General features: G+C 47.7%; 1 protein-coding gene across 1 annotated transcript; it reads right to left on the reverse strand.

The window, feature by feature from the left end:
- Positions 1–18,790: 18,790 nt before the first annotated feature.
- SPATA19 (spermatogenesis associated 19) lies at positions 18,791–23,063 on the reverse strand. The gene is made up of 6 exons (XM_063094648.1): positions 22,986–23,063; positions 22,752–22,808; positions 22,154–22,285; positions 21,881–21,972; positions 19,514–19,591; positions 18,791–18,821 (listed from the first exon to the last, which is right to left on the reverse strand). Exons 1-6 carry the CDS (start codon positions 23,061–23,063, stop codon positions 18,791–18,793), a joined length of 468 nt encoding a protein of 155 aa, XP_062950718.1.
- Between the last annotated feature and the right edge of the window lie 1,320 nt (positions 23,064–24,383).

The following is a 24,383-nucleotide window of genomic DNA, read 5'->3' on the forward strand; positions in this document are numbered from 1 at the left end:
GAACGCAGGTTGCTCACTGGCAGCGTTCCCTCTGAACACTGAATTCTCCCCGCTCCTTGAAAGCACAGTGTGGTGGATGCCTAGATCAAAATGCAGTTTTTCTGATGAAAAAGTTGCCCCGAGAGTCAGAGGCAAGGAAAAACTACCATCTTTACAGAGCTATATTAATCATAGCCGCATTTATTGGGGCACTCAGTAAATGTGCAGAACACTGTTAGCTGTACATACCTTGGCTCTGTCCCTGCCGTGTAAATATTATTATTATTCCCATTTTACCTATGAGTTCAGAGAGGTGAAGTGGCTTGCCTAAGACCACACAGACAACCCAAGGTTTGATTGACTCAACAGAACTTATTGAGTGCCTACTATGTTATGTGCCAGGTAGTGGGGTGGCTCCCAAGGTCAGGCAGGCCACCTGCTGCACAAACCCAAACTAAGGATGAGAAGAGATTGGCCTCAGAGGATTGGATGGAGCAAAGACAGTCTAGCACCAGGGTCCTGGCCAGGCCCCCAAAGCAGGAGGGAATGAACTATCAGTCAAACCATAACACCCTTCCCCACTCCAGCCCTTGCAATGATTTTGGCCAGGACCAACTCTGGGCGGTAGGATGCTTTCACAGCCCCATCTTCCAGGGGAGTATATGGGGACTAGATACAGAATGACTTGCACAAAGACTTGCCCCTTCTCTTTGGAGAAAAGGGGTGCAGGAAGAGGGGCGTAGATAACACTGAATGACCACCAGCTCTGCCCAGGCACCACACTGGTGACTGGCACACATGCTTTGTCTGATATCGCAACACTGAAAGACGGATGTGAAAGTCCAAGTCCAGAGAAGTTAAGTGACTCACCCACGGCCACACAGCGAGGGGTAGGCACAGCAGCAGGGACACAAGTCTGTTGCCCCCACCCACTTGCTCTCCCACGTTCCCACATGGCTCCCCAGAGCACTGGCCAGCAGCTCTGAGAATGGGAGCAGACAGGGTGAGAACTCAGGGAAAAGCACCCTCGTATTCCTCTCACTTCACAAGGCATTACTTGACCCTGACATCAGGAGACACAGCGTAGTGAAATGTGCGCGTGTGCACACACACACACACACACTTGTGTGCTTGTCTCTGCAACATGAGTAGTGGCACTGTCCTGGTGAGGCTCAGGGAAAGACCACACCCATGCTGATGGGTGGTCTCTCCCCTTCAGGAAGAACTCAAAAAGTTAGAAATCCAAGATGCCCCAGATGGGTTGGATTAAAGGTGAGGGAGCCAGGATGGGGAGGGGAGGGGGTTAATGGGCTCAAGTTGCAGAAAACTGAGGGGTAACTTCTGAACCAAATTATCTGTGCCTTGTTTCTCTGTTTCTCTTTCTTTTAACTCTCCTGGACCAAAGCCAAGCAGAACACCCAGAGGTGGTCACAGGTGCAGCTGGCCAAAGATGCTCCCAAAGACCAGGTGAAAGCAGCTGAAGTGAGCAGAATGTTCTCCTCCTGGTGCTGACCGTGAAGTTACCGAGTTCTCTTCTACTAAGAAAGCATCGCTTTTATCCCTGTGTGTCTCGCACTGTCCTGAGGACAGCTGTCTCAGAATTGCCTGGACTGGACTGATGAAATGCAGGTTCCTGGATTCCATCTAAAGGTGGTACCCAATCGCTTGCATCTTTAACAAGGTCCTTCCTTGCAGGGATTCTGATGTCCAGAAAAGTTGAAGAAGTGCTGCTTACTCCAGGCTCTGACCAAGTGGACACAGGACTAAGGTCCCAAAGGGAAGTTCTGAAGCCCTGGACACTGATTCAGGGTAATGCCCCTTCCTTTGTCCACACCTGCCCTGCGTGTCCCCCATTCCACTCCTCTTACAGGGCATCCTAGCTGGCTCGTGAAGCCCTAAGGGTGTGCATGTAGGAACCACAGCTTTGGGAATGCAAGGTAAATTCACTCCCCTAGAAGTTAGCATCAGTGACTGGGGCAGCCAGACAGAGCATGGCCCTTCTTTCCCCATGACAAAATAGAAGGCCTTCTGTCCTCTGCTCACTCCCAAATCCTGGAGTCAGTTCTGCCCTGGGTGCATAGAACAACTTGCCCCACTGGGAGAACAGCTCTCCAGATGGTCCACAGCTTCCCAGTTCCAGCTGTAGTGGTAGAGGGAACTTGGAGGCCTCACCTGGGGCCTCACCCAGGAATGGTGCAAACCTCGGTCCTGCTCTGCAGCAAGGACTGCAGAGCCAGCTGCAGGTGGTAAGAGGGCTGATTTGTGCAAGGCGTACCTGGTGGAAAGGTGTGAGCAATCAGCAGCTTGGGGTTGGTGTGGGGGGTAGGGGAGGCCACCACTGGATCAACAGCATCATCTGCTGGCCAAAGAGTGCCGTGCCACCCTCATCCCAGTCCAGGCCCCAGGGTAGCACACTTAGTGGGCACGCAGACTCTGAGAAGCCCCCTCCCCCAGAGTGTGGGGAGTCGTGGGTCCAGCCTCTCCCCAGGAGAGCACCTCTGCAGAGCCCGTAGAGCTGAGACCCTGGTTCTACCTTGAAGATGGGAAGACCCCTTGACTAAGTATGAACCTCTGAAAACACACGGCCTCCTACACTGGCTCCTCCCACACCAGTTCCCAAATGCACACCTAACATTTCCTAAAAGTTTTTTCTGGTTCCCCTGCATCTTTAGACAATCCATAATCTTTCGCCTTTCGGGACAAGCTCCTCGAGGGCAGTGACTGAGTATTTATGGAGAGACAGAATCACCAACTCACACTGCAAAAGGGGAGAGCATCTTACGAATATGAAGAATAACAGCCAGCAGCAATCATCACCACAGGAAAGGGCTGCACCATGGCCCATGTCCCTTCCTGAGCATAAGAATCCTCATGGCTACCCTGTACTGAGGGATGACCAAGTGCCAGGCATGTGCTACACAGTCTAAGGGATTATCTCACCTGATCTTCAGAAAGACTCAAGGAAACCGAGTCACAGAGTAGTTAGCAACTTGCTCAAGATCACGCAGCCGCTGAATGGTGGAGCCGGGACTCCAGCCCATGCAGTCTAAAGCTAGAACCTTGGGTCTCAGCAGTTATGCTGTATTGCCCCCCAGAAAAAGCCCACACATGCCCATGGTTAGTAAGAGAATCCATTTTGCTAAAAGCAGACCCACGTAGTCTCTCATTGAGCCTTGTGTGCACTCTGCTCATAGCGTGGGGGCTGCCGCACCTGCCTTCTTGCTGCAGTCACTTCTCACAGTGACAGTGTGGCTTTCCCTTGCCAGGCCTCCAGGCAAGAGGTGCCCTTTAAGGACACCAGAAATGAGGGCCTTGAGAGGGTGGAGGAGGCCCTGGCACTGAAGCCAGCACTAGGAAAATACTAGCAAAGACCCTGCGGCCCAGACCCAGGATCTGAGCCTCATTCAGTCTTTTACCCCTTCCGCAAATATTTCTTGTGCACTTCTATCAGGCGCTGTGCAGGGAGGACAGGAGGGCCTCGCCTGCCCTCCAGGGCGCACATTCTACTGGGAGACAGTCAGCGAGTGAAGAAATAAATCCTCACACACCTCGGCGGGTCTGGGCCTTCTCCACCCGCTGGCCCTTACCCTGCCACCTGCCCCACCGCTGCCACACCACTGCTGCGGGACCATCGGCTGCGGACCTTGGGCTGCAGCCTCTTCGAGAGACCTTGAGGTCGCTCCTCCTGGTTTGCTCCCACCCAGGCCCTTGTGGTCCAGGCTCAGCTCCAAGGCTAAGGAGCGTGGGGGCTTGGCGGAGGGGAGGGGCGAGGCCCTGGGGGAGGGGCGGCGAGGCGGGCGTGTCCCCGCTCAGGTCCGGATGGCTGCAGCACAGTCCCCGCTCGCCCGGAGCAGCTGCTGCTTTCTCCTGCCTTTGTTTCTCCCCCTCTCAGGATGGAAAATGAATTTCGAGCATCTCCGCGGCGCCTGCCAAATAATCGGAAAACATGTCGAACAGTGCTTCTGGTTGCCTGGCGGAGGCGGGCGGCCTCCCTTAGCGTGGTTGCCTCGTCCTCCGGGAGGGGTCCGCGCCGTCCCCCGCCCCTCACCCCCAGGCCGCGCAGGCAGCGCCACAGGGGGCGGCGGGCCGAGCTGCAGCGGGGCGCCCCCTGCCGGCAGCCCGCACCCCCTCCGCGCCGCCGGCCCTGCCCTCCTTCCGCCCCTGCCCCGCAGCCACCTGCATGGACCGCTTGGCGCCTGCCGGGCGCCCCCTCGCGGTCCCCTGGCACCAGCCCGCCTCGGGTTTGCCTGGGTGCCTAACCTCCCCCTGTGGGGTGGACTGGGGCCCCGGCCCTCTCGCACTGGACACTCCGGGACACCGGCCGGGTCTTCACCTGGGGTCCCCACGACATTGGGCGCAGTTCATCCGAGCAGCACTTACCTGTGCGGGGGCGCACTCCGGGGCGCCTGCGCCGTGCTGATGGGGCGAGCCATTCCCCTCTCGCACGGCGTTGCAAGGCTCGGCTTGGCCTGGACGGTCTGTCATGTATGAGACACCGGAGGCCGATGTTGGGCCTGGGTCCCTGTCTGTCTAGGACTAGCAAGGTCCCGTTAGGAAGTGACACGCACCTGGATGACAAGGATAGGCAACAGCCCCATCGCCGCCACCACCGCCAAGCCCCCAGGTAAGACCTCTGCCTGCCCGCGTGCCCACGCCGCCCTCCACGCCCTCCCCTGGCGGACGGATCTGTGACCCACGAACCCTTCATTAGCTCTTTCAGCCCCATTTAACTACACAAATGACTTGGTCACAGCTGACTGCTCCCAAATTTGCCAGTGATTTTCTTTTAATTTACCGTGGCTCAGTCCCCCTGTAATACAGGTAGAGGAGGCATATTTGTTCCCAGACTCCCCTCCTGGGGTCAATCATGCACAGAACAAAACTCCATTTGAAGCACTTAATGATTTCATTTTCATCCTAGGTTTGAACGAGCTGTGGCTAAAATATTAATGTAGGTCCCTCTGCCCCCAAATCCCAGATCTGGGACAGGGGGGCGGGGGCAGGTGGCTTGCAGAGCCGCCTCCTGCAGGTCTCCGCTCCCCTGGGAAGCCGGGCCTGGCCAGCGCGGGCTCTCTGATCCTCTTTCCTCCGGGTCTTCTGCCAGGCCTCATGGCACCACCTGTAGGCTCTTGCCTGTCCGCCTCGTGGCCTCTTCTCCAGCCGTGCCCTCACTCCCACCCCACCCCATTCCAGACATTCGGACATCCAGGCCCGATTCCCTAAACGTCCTCCACACCTTCCCATCTGGGCGTTCCCTTTGCCTAGAAGACCCTCCTTCATTGTCAGAGCCTGGCAGAGCCTCCCAAACTCTGCTTAGATGTCACCCCCTCGGAGCATCAGCTGACACTTTTTCTCTCACGCAAAGAACATCACTGCCTCCCCTGCTCTACCATTCGTACTCTTTAGGCTTATTGTCACACGATATTTCATTAGTTGTCTGCATGTCAGCCCCTCCATCACTCTGAGCTCCTTGAGGATATGACATTCACCCAGGTATCCCCACACACTAGCACGGATGCCCCAAACTGTGTTTGAATGGACAGCCCCCACGTAGCTCGCGCACGTGGATGTGAAGCGTATCCGTAGGCAGACTCGGATGCTCGAAGGCGTTCCATCGGGCGAGGCTTCTGTGGCGCTAACGCCTACTCCCGGCCCCGCACGCGGGCGCTGACTGCGAGGAGACGAGTCACCTTCAGGAAATGCGTTTCTGCGTGGAAATGGCGCCATCTAGTGGCCGCCGGCAGAGCGGCCGCCGCCCGCGGGAGTGGAAGGAGGAGCTTCGGCCTGGAAGGACGTGCTCGCGGCAGCCCCGGCCTCCCCCGCCCGGGCCCTGCCAGCAGCCCTCCCTCCACCTTGTCCGATTTCCAGGCTTGCATCTCGGCTCGCCTCCACCAGCACCCGCACGTCCTGCGGGGACCCAAACGGTGCTTATCTCCCCCAGCTCTGCGCGGGTCAGTTTCCCCGCTGCTGCTGCTGCCCTTTGCCACAGCCCGTCTCCACGTGTGAAATCACTTTCTGCTTCCACCTCCCCTGCTAAGGCGAGGCTGGGATCCTCAGCAAGGTCTCCGCCCCGCATGGCCTGCCCCAGCCCTCAGCGGCCCCTTCCCCGGGTCTTCCCCCCGCCGTCGGCCCTGGCCAGCACGGCCTTCGGTGACTCCTGTCCCCACCTCAGAGCCTCCCACTTGCCCCTGCCCAGGGCTGCCATCCTGCCCCTCTGCCTGGCCACCTCCCCTTCTCCCCACTCCGCCTCCCTCTCTGGATGAAGCCTGCAAAGGGAGGCCGGGCCGAACGGTGGTGCAGAGACAAAGTCCAGGCGTCCTGACCCCTGGGACAGTGGGAGCCGGGTGAGGACCTGGCCTACCCCTCTCCCTTCCTTGTACAGTGTCTGACTGGTCAAAGTGCACCCACCCATTCCCACCACCAACCAAAGTGATCCCTCACCCCAGCTCAACGGGACAGGGCGGGGTGAAGGCACTAGCTCTGGCATGAGACCACCTGGATTCAAATCCCGGCTGTGCTATGTAATGGCTGTGTGACATCAGGAAAGCTACTCGACCTCTCTGAACTTCCTGTTCCTCGTCTTAAAATGGGGCTGACGATTTTTAAATAATAATTTTAAAAATCTTAGTTTTCTTCTCTGATTAGGGCAAGTTCCTATTCTATGTCATACTTTTCTTTAAAGTACTTATAAAAATTGTGACTCATAAATAATTAGTTTGTTTAAAATTCAGCTTCCTTGTCAAAATGAAACTCCTCCAGGACAGGGACTGAGTGTGTCTTACTTGCTGCTGTGCTAGGGGCCTGCACTTGTGTAACACAAGGGGTGGGAAAGGAGGCTTTGGAGCCAGAAAACCAGGCGATAGTTCTAACACTCCCCAGTCAGCAAGTTAACCTTGGTCTTGTGTTGTCTCCTCTCTAATAATAATAACAGGATCTACATCAAAAGGCTACTTGGGTTAAGCACTTGGATACACTTAAAGTGCTTAAGACCAGGCACATAGTAAGTGCTCAGTAAACATTAGCTGTTGTGCGTAAAATGGAGTTGGTTTGGTCAGGCCCCCTCCCCTCATATCCAGCGGGGTATGATTCAGCACATTCTTTGTAAACAGGTAAGAATAGCACGGGCACCAGTGTACCCCTTGGCTTGTCACTGCTATTGTTGTGTGCTCTTCAGATGGAAGGCAGCTGCTCTGAACCTCTGGTCAGCAGAGCTCACATCTGAAGAATAAAGCACGTCCACTTTGCTGTCAGCTGCTCAGTTTTTCTTTCAACTACCTGGCTCAGGACCTGCACAGGACGGGGCAGAGGGGTCTGTGATCTGGCCTGACAGCTGTTATTCTGGTAGGCAGTCCATAAATACTTAAATGAGACCTCAAGTTTCTAGTAAGACATGTAAAAAGCTTGGAAGTCATCATTCCCATCCCCACAATGAGAGGATAAGTTTGCAGGGCGAGCTGCTGGCCTGAGAAAAGGAGACACAGACAGGTGGAAACGGAAAATCACACTTACTAGAGCAGCAGCTCAGGAGCAGAAACCTCCCCAGGAATCAGTGCTGGGGCAGGAAGACCTACGCTGTAGCTGACATTGCTGGAGGCAGTGTGGACAAACTTGACTCTACTGGATCCTCACACTGAAGATTGAAAAAGTAGCCATTTTTAAATAAGACCAGAGGATTCTGTTCTCCTTAACAAAAGGCTGACCTCAGGGGAAACTATTTTGCCAGGGTCAACCCAGCTAGGAGAAGGGAAATATTGAACTCCAGCTCCCTCCCCTCAGCCTTCTTTTTTCCTGAGGTTGTCAGGAAGGGTGAAGCTGAGAAGCACTTATGAAGGTCACAGCCCAGGGGCACAGGCTCCTTAAATGCTGAGACCTTATCACAGGACTATAGAACACTTCCACTCCCCATATACATTACCCCCACAACACTAGGGCTCCTGTATTATAGCTGGAAGAACTGCAAGTCTTAAAACTCTATTTAAGAAGGAGTCTCTAGGGAAACGCACAGGCAACAGGGAGATTAAAAAAAAATACAAGGACATCAGAAGAAATCTCAACCTTTGACACTTACAGCTAAAGCAAATGGTAAACACAGCCTAACTCCTAGCCAGGTAAACTTAAAGCCTAGCACTAAAGGCCTATTTACCTCAGTTTCTTTACCTGCTATATCATGTCTGCCTTTCATCAAAAAATTACAAGGCATGCTGATGATGCATGGCCACACAGAGCTCACCAAAAATGCCCAATGCCATAACCAGAGACATTCAAACTGCAAACCAGGATGAGAAGTTGCTGACTTCATGCTGTGAACAGCTTTTCCCAAGATTGTCAGAATAGGACGTCCCATGAAAATGAGACCCTTGCTCCTCTTAATGTTTCCTTTTTTATGCCTTCTTCTTTCACTTGGCAGGATAATGCAATAGTTAAAATGTTTAAATCAGTAGCTTCTGTGGGTAACCTGCAAATTGTCACTCACTGCTTTAACCCAGTCATGGGGTGGTAAATTACGTTCTAACTAAACAGCAAGAAGTCTCTGCAATTGCTAACACTTCTTGCTACACATGGATAAATACATTGGGTACTGCAGAGACACAGTTACAAAAGAAAAAAGATTAATGAGCAGGCTATAAGATTAAAACGGGTAGACTCCTCATCTGCCTATTCAACTGTGGTTGGTTTGATTCATGGGAACCCTGGCTAAGAAGCATACTACAAATTCTGGCATTATCCTCCTGATAGTCATGATACTAGGCTCCTTCACGCACTGTATTCTCTCAAAAGTTTTTTTTTTTCTATTGAAATATTATTGATTATACATATTTGTGGGGTACAGAGTTGACTATCAGTATTCGTATACAATATGTGATGATCAAATCAGGATAGTTGGCATATTCGTCATTACAAAATGTTCTCATTCTTTGTGTCCATTGGCCAGTTTCTCACTAAACCCCTCCCCATACCCTTCCCCCACCTTTAATAACCATAGTTCAGTTCTCTCCTGAAAGTTCAACACATTGCTGTTTCCTTCCCTCCTTCCCTCCTTCCCTCCTTCCTTCCTTCCTTCCTTCCTTCCTTCCTTCCTTCCTTCCTTCCTTCCTTCCTTCCTTCCTTCGATCCCACCTAATAGTGAGGAAAAACAGTATTTCTCTTTCTGAGCCTGGTTTATTTCACTTAACATAATTTTCTCCAAGATCATCCATCTTGCTATGAATGGCAGAATTTCATTCTTCTTTATGGCTGAGCAGTATTCCATTGTGTATATATACCACATTTTCCTTATCCAGTCATCTTTCAATGAGTATTTAGGTTGCTTCCATATCTTGGCTATTGTAAACAGAGCTGTCATGAACATGTGAGTGCAGGTTTTCCTTCAACATGATGATTTCCATTCTTTTGGGTACATACCCTGAAGTAGGATTGCTGGATCACATGGCAGTTCTATCTGTAGTTCTTTGAGAAAACTCCATACTGTTTTCCATAATGGCTGCACTAATGTACAGTCCCATCAACAGTGTACAAGTGTTCCCCTTTCTCCGCATCTTCACCGGCATTTATCATTCTCTGTTTTTTTGACATAGCCAGTTTAACTATGGTGAGATATCTCAATGTGGTTTTGATTTGCACTTCCCAGATGATTAGTAATGTTGAGCAATTTTTCATTCACCTATTGGCCATTTGTATGTCTTCCTTTGAGAAATGTCTATTCAGATCCTTTGCCCACTTTTTAATTGGATTTTTTTTTTTTACTGTTAAGTTCTTTGAGTTCCTTGTATATTCTAAATATTAATCCCTTGTCAGATGCATAGTTTACAAATATTTTCTCCCATTCTGTAGGTTGCCTTTTCCTTTGCTATGCAAAAGCTTTTTAGTTTCATATAATCCCATTTGTTTATTTTTCTTTAGTTTCCTGTACTTTTGGGGTCTTGTTCATAAAGTCTTTACCCAGTTCTGCATCCTGAAGTATTTCCCCTATGTTTCCTTTTATGAATTTTATAGTTTAAGTCTTTCATCCATTTTGAGTTGATTTTGGTATATGAAAAGATGTATGAGTCTAACTTCATTCTTCTACATATGGATATCCAGTTTTTCCATCACCATTTATTGAAGAGGCTGTCCTTTCCCCAAAGTATGTTCTTGGTGCCTTTGTCAAAGATCAGTTGGCTTTAAGTATGTGGATTGATCTCTGGGTTCTCTATCCTGTTCCATTGGTCTGTGTGTCTGTTTTTATGCCAATACCATGATGTTTTGGTTACTGTAGCTTTGTAGTATAATTTGAAATCAAGTCATGTTATGCATCCAGCTTTATTTTATTTTACTTATTTTTGTTTTGCTCAGAATTGCTTTGGTTGTCTTTTGTTGTTCCACATGAATGTTAGGGTTGTTTTTTTTTTTCTATTTCTGTGAAGAATGTCATTGGTATTTTCAATGCAATGGAGATTTCATTGAATCTGCCAATTGCTTTGGGTAGTATGAACATTTTCACAATGTTGATACTTCCAATCCATGAGTATAGAATGTCTTTCCTTCTTCTTGTGTCCTCTTTAATTTCTTTCAGCAGTGATTTGTAGTTCTCTTTGTAGAGATCTTTCACCTCCTTGGTTAAATTTATTCCTAAGTATTTTATTTGGGAGGGGGGTAGCCATTTTAAATGGGATTTTTTTCTTGATTTCTTTTTCTGCTAGTTCATTGTTGGAGTATAAAAATGTAACTGATTTTTTAATATTGATTTTGTATCCTACAACTTTACTGAATTTATTTATCAGCTGTAGGAGATTTGGGGTAGGGTCTTTAGGTTTTTCTGTATATAGGATCATGTCATCTGCAAACAGGGACAATTTGACTTCTTCTTTTCCAATTAGGATGCCCTTTATTTCTTTCTCTTGCCCAATTGCTCTGGCTAGTACTTCCAATATTTTGTTAAATAGGAGTGGCGAGAGTGTACATCCTTGTTTTGTTTCTTTTCTTAAAGGAAGAGCTTTCAGCTTTCCCCATTCAGAATGATATTTGTGGTGGGTTGGTCATATATGGTTTTTATTGTATTGAGATACTTTCCTTCTATTCCTATTTTGTTGAGAGTCTTTACCATGAAGAGATGTTGAATTTTGTCAAATGCTTTTTCTGCATCTACCAAGATGATCATATGGTTTTTGTCCTTGATATTGTTGATGTGGTGTGTCACATTTATTGATTTGCATATGTCAAACCATCTTCGCATCCCTGGGATGAATCCCACATTATCATGATGAATAATTTTTTTGATGTGCTGCTGTATTCTGTTTGCTAATATTTTATTGAGGATTTTCACATCTATGTTCATCAAGGATATTGGCCTGTAGTTTTCTTTCTGTTGTTGTTGCATATTTGTCTGGCTTTGGTATCAGGGTGATGCTGGCCTCATAGAATGAGTTTGAGAGAATGGCCTCTGTTTCCATTTTTTTGAATAGTTTGAAAATGATTGATGTTAATTCCTCTTTAAATGTTCGGTAGAATTCAGCAGCAAAAACCATGCATTCCTGGACTTTTCTTTGTTGGGAGACTGCTGATCACTGCTTCAGTCTTGTTGCTTGTTATTAGTCTGTTCAGGTTTTCTATTTCTTCTTGGTTTCATCTTGGTAGTTTGTATGTGTCCAGAAATTTCTCCATTTCCTCCAGGTTTTAAATTTGTTGGCATAAAGTTGTTCATAATAGTTTCTAATGATTCTTTGTATTTCTCTGGTATCTGTTGCAATGTCTCCTTTTTCATTTCTGTTTTTTTTATCTGGGTCTTCTCTCTTCTTTTTTTGGTTAGACTAGCTAATGGTTTGTATATTTTGTTTATCTTCTCAAGAAAAACCAACTTTTTGTTTCATTGATCTGTTGTATCTTTTTATGATCTCTTTCATTTACTTCTGCTCTTATTTATTTCCATGCACTAATTTTGGGGTTGAATCGTTCTTGCTTTTCTAGATCTTTGAGGTGTAATGTTAAGTTGTTTATTTGGAGTCTTTCTATTCTTTTCATTTAAGCATTTATTGCAATAAACTTCCCTCTTATTACTGCTTTTGCAGTATCCCATAGGTTTTGGTGTGATGTTTCTTTATTTTCATTAGTTTCAAGAAATTTGTTGATTTCCTGTTTGATTTCTTTTTGAACCCATAGGTCATTCAGGAGAATGTTGTCTGATTTCCATGTATTTGTAGTTCCAAAGTTCACTGGTTATTGATTTCTAGTTTTAATCTGTTGTGATCTGAAAAGATATTTGAAATGATTTTGAATTTTAAAAATTTGTCGAGGCTTGATTTTTGGCCTAATATGTATTCTATCCTGGAGAATGTTCCATCTGCTGATGAGAAGAATATAGATTTTGTAGTTGTTGGGTTAAATGTTCTATAGATGTCTGCCAAGTCCAATTGGTCTAAGTATAGTTTAAATCTGTGTTTCTCTGTTGATTTGTTGCCTAGATGATCTTTTCAGTGTTAAGAGAGAGGTGTTGAGGTCCCCAAGTACTATTGTATTTGGGTCTGTCTCTCTCTTTAGGTCTAATAGTGTTTCCTTCATATATGTAGGTGTTCCAACATTGGGTGCATATATATTAATGATTGTTATATCCTCTTCCTGGATAGATCCCTTTATCATTATATAATGACCTTCTTTGTCTCTTTTTATAGTTTTTGGTTTAAATTCTATTTTATCCAATATAAGAACAGCTACTCCTGCTCATTTTTGGTTTTCATTTTCATGGCATATCTTTTCCTATCCCTTCACCGGTCTGTGTGAGCCTACAGGTGAGGTGAATTACTTGCAGACAGTATATATTGGGTCTTGTATTTTAACCTATTCAGCCAGTCTATGTCTTTTGAGTAGGGAATTCAAGCCATTTACACTTGTTTGTTATTGATAGGTATTGTCTTACTCCTGGCATTTTATCAATTTTTGTATGGTTATTTTAAATGTCTTTTGTTCCTTTCTGATAGAGTTTGGATGTGTTGTCCCCACCAAAACTCATGTGGAAATCTGATCCCCAATGTGGCAGTGCTGGAAGCTGTTTGAGTCATGGGGGCAGATCCCTCATGAATGGATTAATGCTTTCCCTGGGGGAGGAGGGATTAATGAGAGCTTGTTGTTTATAGGACCCTGGCACCTCCTCTCTCTCTCTTGCTTCCTCTTGCCATGTGATCTGCTTTTACCCACTGGCTGGCTGCCTGCCGCTTTCTGCCATGAGCAAAAGCTGCCTGAGGCCCATGCTGGATGCATGGATGTCCCAGAATCGTGAGCTAAATAAACCTCTGTTCTTTATAAATTACCCAGTCTCAGGCGTTTCTGTTATAGCAACACAAACAGACTAATATACTTTCCTTCCCTTTTATTGTTTATCTTTGGTGTTCGTTGGTTTTTTGAAGTGGTAAGATATGGTTTCTTTCACTTTCTCAATCGCATATCTGTTCTACCAGTGGGTTTTGTTCTATCTCATGTATTCTTGGTGGTAATTATTGGTTTTTTGTATTCCAGATACAGAACTCCCTAGAGGATTTCTTTGTATGGCTGTTCATGTGGTGGTGAACTCCCACAGTTTTTGTTTGTTCGGGAAATACACTATTTCTCCTTCATTTCTAAAGGATAGCTTTACTGTGTATAGTATTCTTAGCTGGTAGTTTTTTTCTTTCAGAACTTTGAATATGTCAACCCATTCTCTTCTGGCCTATAAGGTTTCTGCTGAGAATTCTGCCTTAGTATGATGAGGGCTCCCTTCTAGGTGAGTTGGTGCTTTCTCTTGCTGCTTTTAGGATTCTCTCTTTGTCTTTGACTTTTGACAGTTTGAGTACAATGTGCCTCAGAGAGGACCTTTTTGTATTCAATCTGTTTGGGGATATTTGAGCCTCTTGCATCAGGAAGTCCATGTCTCTCCCAATACTTGGAAAGTTTTCTGCTATTATTTCATTGAATAGGTTTTCAATGCCTTTTCCTTTTTCCCTCCTCTTCTGGAACTTCCATCATTCAGAGGTTGTCTGATAGCTCTTGTAGATTTTCTTCATTTTTTTACAATTCTTCTTTTTTCCTTTCCTGTTCTGTTTGCCTAGGTTATTTCAGAAAGACTATTTTTGAGATCGGAAATTCTTTCTTATGCTTGCTCTAGCCTGCTGCTTAAGTTCTCTGTTGTATTTTTAATTTAATTGAATGAACCCTTCAGTTACATACTTCTGCTATGATCTTTTCTAAGGTATTTATCTCTCTGTAAAGTTCTTCCTTCATATCCTGAATTGTTTTTCTCATTTTGCTGTGTCATCTATCTGAGTCTTCTTGTATCTCATTGAGTTTCCTTAAGATTGTTGTTCATAATTCCTTTTCAGTCATTTCAAAAGTTTCCTGCTGTTTGGAGGTATGGTACGTGAGAATTATTGTATTCCTTTGGCAGGGGGTCATATTTTCTTGTTTTTCCATATTTCTAGTATCCTACATTTATGTCTGCTTATATGGTGGGGTAGTTGCTTCTATTACTCTGGCTTCTGAGGAGAGAGTCTCCCTCATGTAGATATGTTTTATATTGATTGTTTGCCCTGGACAGACTTGATGTTACCCAAGCTAGTATCCCATGCCCCTGATATGTGTACTGGGGCTTTATATGTGTACTCAGCATGGATGGATAGCCCTAGGTGAGGTTTCTCTTTCCTCTTTCTTGTGGGAAGAAGCTTCTTCTGGGTCTTTGCTTCTCCCTCTTTCCTCTTTCCTCCTACCTGGTGAAACTTGAGACCACCTGGGTCTGGGTGATGTGGAGCTGGTGGTTCCCAGGCTGGACATCAGTGAGAAGTGGGACTGACTGCTGTGAGGAGAGAAGAGCAGATTTGGTAGTAGTGCTCTGGGGTTGGGTGGTGGTGACAACAGCAGCTCAATGTCATGCTTTCCTTTGCAGTTTGGAGGCTGGACTGCCAAGGGTGGGGCTGCTGAGCCACTTCTCAGGAGGTGGATATGGTTGCTGGATGAACCCTTGGCAGAGTTCCCTATTTCTCCCCTTGCGGGCAGTCAATGGTGCCACTGGGTGGGCCCTCTGCTGAGCACCTGGTCCAGCCACTTGTGGGTGCTTGGCAGGACCTCTGGACTAGTACATGTTGGGGTGCCTGCTCCAGCTGCCTGTGGGAATTAGGTGGGATGGCTGGGCCAGTGCATGTCTGAGTGCCCGGCTGAGCTACCTGTGGGCAGTGGGGATGGCCACTAGGCAGTTCTATAGTGAAGGGGCTGGTGCATTTGCTTCCAGGTCTGTTGGCAAAGTTCCTAGGCAGGACTCTTCAGGGTGGAGTCACCAGGCCACCTCTCTGAAAGGAGCAGATGTACTTTATTTCCACCAGCCTGAGGGTGTATTCATTATGGTAGAGACCTGTGAGCTGTTTTTCTGACTTGGAGGCTCAAGCATACACAACTCAGTCAGCTGGCAGGGCTGGGAGTGGGGTGGGAATGGTCTGCCTGAGGAGGGTCTGCCTGTCTGATCTCTGCCCAGGGATGTGGGGGTGTGTCAGTTTAGCAGGACTAGGGGGCGCTTCCCAGGCTGCAGGACAATGTTTTAGGGTGTTAGTTTAGTAGGGCACTGCCCACACTCAGCTCTGGACTTGTCCTGCCAAAGGATCTGTGGGCTATGTGGTGAGGATGGAGGTTGGTGTGAGTCCTCTGCCTATCTTTTCACTGGTGGCTGAGGCTGTGTGCCTCTCTCTCCTCTCTGTGTTCTTTATGGGCTTTCATTCTCCACAGTGATCTCACCAGTCTGCTGTTGTACTCCCACACTCTCCACTGATGCTCCCATCAATATTTCCAATTTTAGTTCTTAGCACTGTAGCAGCTACCCATCCCCCAACCCCAGCCTCTGTCTCTCAAAAGTAGTGAATGTTTGTATGCAGTCATCCATCAAATGTGAAATCGCCTCTTGTCAAATGGTCAAACATGCCGGAACAACAAAAACTCAAGAAGAAATGCATGATACTGAAGACAACTTAACCTATGAATGGCATGAATGACATGCTGAGACTGGGAACCCAGAATGATGATAACTGAGAGTGGCGCTGATGCCCTAAGTTTTGGGCACACTCTCACCTAGGTGAAAGCCTGACCAAAAGTGGGGAATTGTTAAATAAAAATTACAGAAGTTCATTGTTTTGGACTAAGTTCCTGTACTAAGTCCCAAAAGATCAGACTAAGAATCAAAATGGAGTCACTGCTGCTAAGTTCCACGTCACCAAACCCCAAACTAAGCTGTGGTCTGACCTTCTAAGAAAGCAGGAGAGAGATATAGCAGCCAATTTCCCTAACAGGCTAGTTTAAATCTTCAATAGGCATGATAATGAAGTGTCCTCTGCTTTAATCCTTACTCAAAAAGGATAGCCTGAAGTAACCTGATGTTAAATAATCAGTTATTTTCCTATTGTTCCGTCTGTCCCCACCTTATCAGGAAATTACCAATCTGCTTTCTTGTTCTTTGTTTCAGCTTTCTTCAGCCTTTTCTGTCTATAAAACCAACCTCCTCTTCTTGGTTCATTGGACAACTTATTCTATTTTATGGAATGAAGTGTTACTTAATTCTAGAATGACAATAAAGCCAATTGAGATCTTTTTTAAAAAAAAATTACTATTTTTGCATGCTAAAAGGCAAAAACTGCAATCCAAAGGGACAAAGCAAGGATCAGATCCAAGCACAGATATGGCAGATATGCTGGAATAGTCAGTACAAATTTAAAACAAGTGTGATTAGTACGCCAAGTCCTCTAATGGAGAAAGTAGGCAACATGCAAGAACAGATGGGTAATATTAGCAAAGAGTTGAAAACTTTAAGAAGAAAACCTAAAGGAAATGGCAGAAATAAAAAACACTACAGAGAAATGAAGACTGTCTTTGAAGGGCTCATCAGTACACTGGATGAGGCTGAGGAAAGAATCAGTGAGCTTCAAGAAATGTCAGTAGAAAATTCCCAAACTAAAAAGCAAAGGGAGAGAAAAAAAAAAAGAATTTAAAAAAGTGGAACATAATTTCCAAGAACTGTGGGACAATTACAAAAGGTGTAACATATGTATAATGGGAATACCAGAAGGAGAATAAAAAGAAGAAGGAACACAAAAATATTCGAAGTAATAATAGCTGAGAATTTTCCAAAATGGTGACACCAAACAACAGACCTAGGAATCTCAGAGAACACCAAGCGGGATAAATACCAAAAAAAAAAAAATCTACACCGAGACACATCATATTCAAACTGCAAAAATCAAAGACAGAAAAATCTGGAAAGAACCCACAGGGGTGGGGGAGGGGAAGACCTTACAGGGAAACAAGGATGAGGATGACATGCAACTTCCCTTCAGAAGCTGTGCATGCAAGAAGAAGGGGGTGAAAATTAACACTCCCCCCTGCCCCAAGAAACCTAGAATTCTATATCCTGTGAAATCATCCTCCAAAAGTGAAAGAGAAATAAAGCCTTTCTCAGACAGATGGAAATTGAGGGAATTTGTCACCAGCAGTCCTGTCTTGCAAAAAACAGTAAAAGAAGTTTTTCAGAGAGAAGGAAAGGGATATAGGTCAGAAACTGGAAGGTACATAAAGAAATGAATCCTTGAAACAAACCAGCCACGCTTCCCTCAGGAAGTCCTCCCTGCCCTGTCCCAAGCCACACCTTATCGCCTTCGTCACACAGTGCAGGAATGGCCTGTTGACTGTCTCCCCCACAAGGCTGTCAGCCATGTGTCCCCAGAGCCCGGCCTGCGAGGGACCCAGTGTCTGACGAGTGAACAAGGGAATGAGTGAATGAAAGGTGGAGTGGGTGTTAAATAGCGTGTCTCTTTATTAGCAGTTCAGTGAGAGGATCCCAGTGCTGCCACTGTCACAATGAAGGGCACACCTCCTGGTGTCTGTCTGCCCAGGTCTGGTCGCTCTTCAGGTCAAGCGGGAGATGGTCATCCTTCGGGCACAGGCTGCCCCTTGACCCTGAAGGATGTCAGCCTGGGAAGCACAGAAATGCTGAGTGGACACATCAGCGAGATGTGCTGGGCCAAAGGCAGGGCTGACGGTGACCCTCTCTAACCCTGCCCTTCTCCACACTCACAGAGCTCGGTCTAGAGAACAGAACAACCCATGAAAGAAAGGCAGCACACTGCTGACACACTGTCAGACAGCTGGGATTGAAGCCGGGCTCCACTTCTGCCAACTTCAGAAGCCCCTGTGAGCTGCTCAGCCTCCCAGAACCCCCGGTTCCTCATCTCTAGTAATGTTAGCAAACTATTACATGGTATTTACCACATGCCACACACCACCACCTCCAAGACAACCCTCCAAAGTAGATGCTTCTATTACAGATGAGAAAATTGAGGCACAGAGGCATAAAGCAACTTGTGTCTGGTGCATCTGGATTGAAACCCAGTGTATGCTCCCCAGACTTGACTTAATTCTGCTGTCTGTATAACAGGCATGAACAACGCCCTCCTCTTAAGGTTCTTTTAGGATTAAATGGGAAACCTTGACAAAGCACCTGGTGCAGAAGTTGGCATACTCGATAAATGCCATTAGCGTTACATCTCCATGGCCTTCCTTAAAGTGTGTGGAGGCCGCCTGTGTCTAAATCACTGCTTTAGCCCCACGACAGCTTCCACAGCCTTCTTTCTCGGCAGGGTGCAAAGGCTGCTTTCTGGTGGCCCTGAAGTTGTATCACCAGCCATGGGCCTTCCACAACCTGGAGCTACATAAGCAGCCACTGTCATGACCACTGGTGCTGAGCACATGCAAAGAGGCCACATATTCCTAATTGGTGGCAGGTCACTCCTGACTGTGGCATCACCCCTGATTCTGTGATCTTGTGACCCAGTTGAGGTCAGTAGACCAGCAGCAGCGATACCCGGGAACTGTCAGGAATGCAGAACTGCAGGCTCCAGTGCAACCTACTAAACATGGTGAGACCCTAGGCTACCGAACAACTAAGGGGCACTGGTTTCTGACACACAGTTAAGAGTCAGACAGGCCTATCCGAAATGTCACCTCAGGACCAAGGCAGCTGGCCTCCCCTCTCTACCCCCAAGCCCCCTGGCCCAAGTGCAGGCCCCTCACTGGTAGGGAGAGGTGAGACCTCACTGTCCAGTCCTCTGCCCCTCTCTGCCCAGGACCACCATCTCCTCTGCCCATCTCCTCTCCAGTGGATCTCTCACCTGCCGCACTTAGCAGTCTGAATAGGAAGATCTGAGGCATGTGTCATGAGACGAGTCATTCGTAAGATTGCATATGCTGCAGGGGACAGAGAAGAGGCATGAGGTGGCAGGGGCTGGCTGGCCACGGCACAGGCTCCAGGGTGGAGGTACAGGCTGTGCCTGGGCCATCACCACCTCCCAGCCTGGGAGCAGAATCCTAGGAAAAGGCCCTGGATGGTGGGAGGCTGACAAAGCCACCATGGTGTGGGGCATGGCAGCCCTGGGAACTGTCCCTCCCTTGGTGTCAGAATACCAAAGAGAATATAGCTGGGTTCAGGCAGGAAACCCAGCAGTCACCCCCACCCCATCTGCCCTAGTTAGGAATACACACCACCTAGGTCCTCAGAGCTTACCTTCGTCTCACCTGCTCTATTCGATCTTGTATGACTTCATTCGTCACCTCACTTGGCACTTGGAAGATCCGCGTGAGGCTGCAAAACACCATTCAAACATAGGGATCCTGAGTTTCTTTCTCACCGGGCATAGTGAGACTGCTAGAGTTGATGGTGTTGCCCGGTCACAGTGAACTCCTGAGATGGTTCCTCACTTTTCTTGTGTCATGAGCACAAAGGTTTTTTTTACTGACCAGGAACCCTTGAGCCACCCAATAGTGCTGAGCAGGTGGCAGGTCCCGGAGAGTCTGAGTACCTTTCCTAAAGCCAGCAGGATGGTGGTCCCCCCCGGCCCCGGATTCCTCTCCCACTCCATTATCAGCTCATCACGATCACCATATCCCCTGTGTTTAGAGACTCTTCTGGAAATTCTGCCACCTGGAAGCTGCGGGCACCCCGCAGCTGCTGCTTTTGTTTAATTTCCCTGAGCTGCCTCCCTCTGCTCCACTTCCTGCCCCTCCCCTCACAGGCCCTCCACTCTGCCCCCTGAATACCCCGTTTCTGTGTCTATTCTCAGGGCGTTGGGGTTTTCAAAGGTGAAGACGGCACCTTTGAAAAGGTGGCCCACAGGAAGTAAGGTGTGCTCGTGAATAGCGCCCCCACAAAGTGGAGCCTGGTGGCCGCCCACAGAGTGAGACAGAGAAGCGGGGAATCCAGAGGAGGGACGGTTTACCACCACCACCCCCCCAGCCAGGAGGGAAAGGGGGAGACCTCTGAAAAGGAGGGGCCACAGCACAGAGCCCAGGAGGCCACATGGGATGGGCCAGGTTGCTGAGATTCTCCTGCTCTCTGGAGCCCCCACCCGGGCTCCTGTTTCTCCAGTTCCTGCCCTGTTCAAGGGCCACTCTGAGAAAAGTCCTGCTAGAAACCTTTCCTGAGTACCAGGGGCAGCGACACCTGGCACTGTGTGACCTGGGTCTCCCACACTATGCTCTCGCAGATATTCCTCGAGCCTTACATAACATTTTCTTTAACTTTTGCACACCGTATCCACCTAGTTAACTTTTAACCCTGTGAATTGGGGACTGTGTCTTATTCTTTTCTCTGTTTTCTAGAGGGCCTAGCAAACATTGGATGGCCGGCGCATGTCTATCACACAGACGGGTATTCAGTGATGCTTCATAAAAGGATGTGTATTCCCTGACATCATGCTTACTGAAACTAAGAGGAGGGCACCAAAACAGCGGATTGTGGCAGAAAACGGGCAGAGTTTTGCTTTATAATCTCTGTAGAAAATCCAGAGTGGGAAAATTGTATGTAGATGATTGACAAGTTCCTGTATCCTGTCTCAAAAATCTTAAACCTAGTTGTGCTATACAGACAAGGTTTAAAAACTATTGGAAGATGATGTGTATATTATCAAACCAAGGCATGCAACATTTAGAGTTCCATGGTGCAAACATGTCAGGCACGGAAAAGCCTGGATTACAGTCAACATTTATGACTTTGGGGGCCTTGGAAGGTTTCCCATCCAAAAAATGCTTTCCCAGGGAGGTCTCAAATTCCACCATTAGTTATGCCTTCCTGTTAAGTAATTACTGCGCATTTGAATCTTCTTAAAAGGCAGATGACCCTTGAAGGGGTAAACACACGAAAACCTGATACCCTGAAGCAAAAATATGTTTCTTGAGAAACACAGCCTCCATGACAGGAGGGAGTGAAACCGCCTCGCAGACAGGGAGAAGGAGAAGAGAGGGACATGAGCCCTCACGGTTTGGAGCAGGACAGTTTAAGCCCACGGTCCCTGCGCTGGAAAGGGAAGGGTGATGTGGTCCAGAGCCCCCGAGGGAACACGGGGACTGGAAAGGAAGCGGGAGGCTTCCTCCCCAGTTCCCTCGGTCTGGAGTCTCAGCCTCTTTGGAGCCAGGAGAGGTGGTGGGGACGGCTGTGCGCTGGTGGGCAGGTGGGAGCCTGGCAGAGCCACCATGACGTGCAGCACAGGGCTCTAGCCTCAGGCGCTGGGAAACCCCACACACCTCAGCTACAGAGGAGGGCTTTGGCTTTTGCATTTTAAGAGCTTTTTTTTTTTTTTTAGCACTTTAAAGTGCAGCCACTTCTGAATAACTCAAGTGCAACAATAACAGAAGTCTGAAAGGTATTCAGAAGCATTTGAGAAATGGAGAACAAGCCCAGCTTTCTAGCTCCTCAAGTCATTTTACAAGGCAGGAATGAGCTGGGCTTTCCGGAGATCAAAAATATTCTCTTAAGACCCCCAGAGAAATTTCTCAGCCAAAGCAAATGGCACCTCCAGCGAAGGCAGCTGTGGGTTTGTGGGTGCCTTGAACCCTCTCCCTCCCCGCCTTCACAGGGGCAGGTGGGATGCTTTACCTCCATCTTATGAACTGGATTCTTGTCCTCTCCTCCAGGACCTCTTGACTCTGGCCTGCTAGCAGATCAGACTTGGAGAGATGGTGCTTCACCTAGGACATCCGGGTGGGGGGCCACGTGATTCCTGCCCAGCATGGACCCCCTGGCTGGGGCGGCGCAGAGCCCAGATGCACTCCTTGCCCTTGCCTGGAATCCTTCACAGTAGGACACCGCCCTCTCCCCTCTCCCTGCCCTGTGCCACAGCCAGGGGCATTGTCCCAGACTCTCAGTTACCATGTCTCTGGTCACATGTACGTCCTGGCCATGGGTGGGAGGGACGTTGGTGGATGTCTTCTCCTTTGAGCCCTGGGAAGGGGAGTTGATGGACATCTTCCTCTTTATGTCCTGGGAAGCCTCTTCTTCTGTCTGAAAGGTGAGTAGTTTCCCTCTGCAGATGTTATCTGCATCCATCCCAAGTCTGCCTCTTCCTTCCCCTTTTCCTTCTCCATCACAACACACATACACACTCCTATCTCACTGTTCCTGCAATAAGTTGCTTTCCCAAGAAGTCCTGGGAACCCCCTAAGTCCCTGTTCCTGTCCCAGGGTACTCCTGAGACACTCTTGATCTGGGGGTGCTGCAGCTGAAACCCCGCAATTCAGAGGTTTGAGAAGCAGGGTGGGAGTAGTGGTGGTGCTAACACATCCTCTACCAGGACATGAGCCCCAGGGTCCTCTAGGACATCTGGGTGGATTGGACTCAACTCTAGGAAGGCGTCTGGCTATGAACTTGAGTTTCCCAGTTCAATGGAGAAGGGAGTTCAGATCCCCACACCCGCTGAGACCAGCTCTCCAGCATTTTGGATCCCGAGCCATGGAGGACTCTCACTCACTTTTCTCAACCAATGCTGCACTACAGATATAGCCTCACTTTCCGCAACGTCGATGTCCTGGAACAGATTGGTAAGTTGATGACCTCAGAAGACCTACAAACCCAGTTCCTCCCCCTCCCCACTCTTATTCGACATTATTTGTACACTGTCAGATGTCTCTGAAGTGTAGCAGGGGCACAGGGAGGAGAAAGTAGATGAGAAACAATTTCATGTGTCTACACCAGAGCCACTTACCGAACTGGTTATTGGTGGGAAGGGGAACCCTACACCTTTCCGGGCGAGAATGTACACAATCCATGTTGTAATTATCATCTTTGGGCTTATACCAGGCCTCCTTCTTGGCTCTCTCCTTCCATTGAAGCTTCCTGACAACTCCTGTGCTACAGGGAGGGCACTGAAGGGAGGTGCCCGCCTGATTGGCCGGCCACTAATGATGCCACAATGACCTCCCTTAACCTCCCGGGGTCGGAGTGCAGGTGGAAAAGGGGGTCAGGGGGGTTGTACCTTTGTGATGGCCATAGCTCAGAAATGGAGAGATGGGGGATGGGAGGTCAGGATAAGATATTGCCAATATGAGCCTGAGGAAGACACAAGAGGAAATTACCCAAATCACAGATAGGGAATTGCGGGGGAGGAGGGAGTTGAGGGCTGGTCACCCAGTCTTGAGCAATGCTGAAGCAAAAAGAGATTTTACAAACCAAAAGAATAAATCTGTGGCAAAATGACCTGGGTCTTCTAGACATTTCTTTAAAACAATGGCACAGATGTTTCCAATTCTTACTTTACGTAAGGGGGAAAGAGCTTGTTGTTCACCCAAAAAACATCAAAGATGGGGAACAAAATTCTCAACAAGGACATTCTCTTTACTTTTTGTCTATTTTGTCTACACAGATGATTTTAATCATTTTTAAAAATCCGAACAATAAGAGGAAGAGAGTAAAAAGTGAAAATGCCATTTCTTTAAAAGATGTTTCCCAATTATTCTATTTGAATTCAGCCATGGTGGACTGCACTGATGAAAGGACAATGAAGTGGAAATGGGAAGGGGACTGTGTTGTGACTTCAGAGTTGGAGGCAAAAAATATCACAGGGGCTCAGATAGCTTCTAGAACCTTTCAATTTCTTGTTGGAAATTGAAAATCGTTCAGAATATCCTAAAGGACCTTAAGCAAATGTCCAGCGACTCTGAAAAGTGGCTGTAGCTCAAGCCTGAGGCTATTCTCAAGGTCTCAGAAACGAGGGTCAGGGTCGCAATCCTGTCTTTTACCACTAACTTGTTATGTGCCTTTGACCTAATCATTAGTCTCTCTGTTCCTACTTTCTTTGTCTTAAAATGAAAGGGATAAAATAATGTCTCTAGTTTTCTTCTAGCTCCGATTATTCTATAAATTTTCCCACTTTCGTTCTTCTCAGGACTATAGAAACCTTCATCTCCCCCTCCAATTCCCCTAATATACCCACTACATCTCCTTGCTCTCCACAAATCCTCCCAATTTAAAATCTTCCCAGTATTGTTCATAACACAGGGAAGGCTCTGCTGAGGGCTGAGGCAACAAACTCCCAAATCAAAATGGTTTATTTCTCACTCTCAAAAATGGCAATACAAGTTGGGTAACTCTTCAGAGTGATTGT

This window comes from Cynocephalus volans, chromosome 4 (assembly GCF_027409185.1).
Source record: "Cynocephalus volans isolate mCynVol1 chromosome 4, mCynVol1.pri, whole genome shotgun sequence".
Classification (NCBI taxonomy): Eukaryota; Metazoa; Chordata; class Mammalia; order Dermoptera; family Cynocephalidae; genus Cynocephalus; species Cynocephalus volans.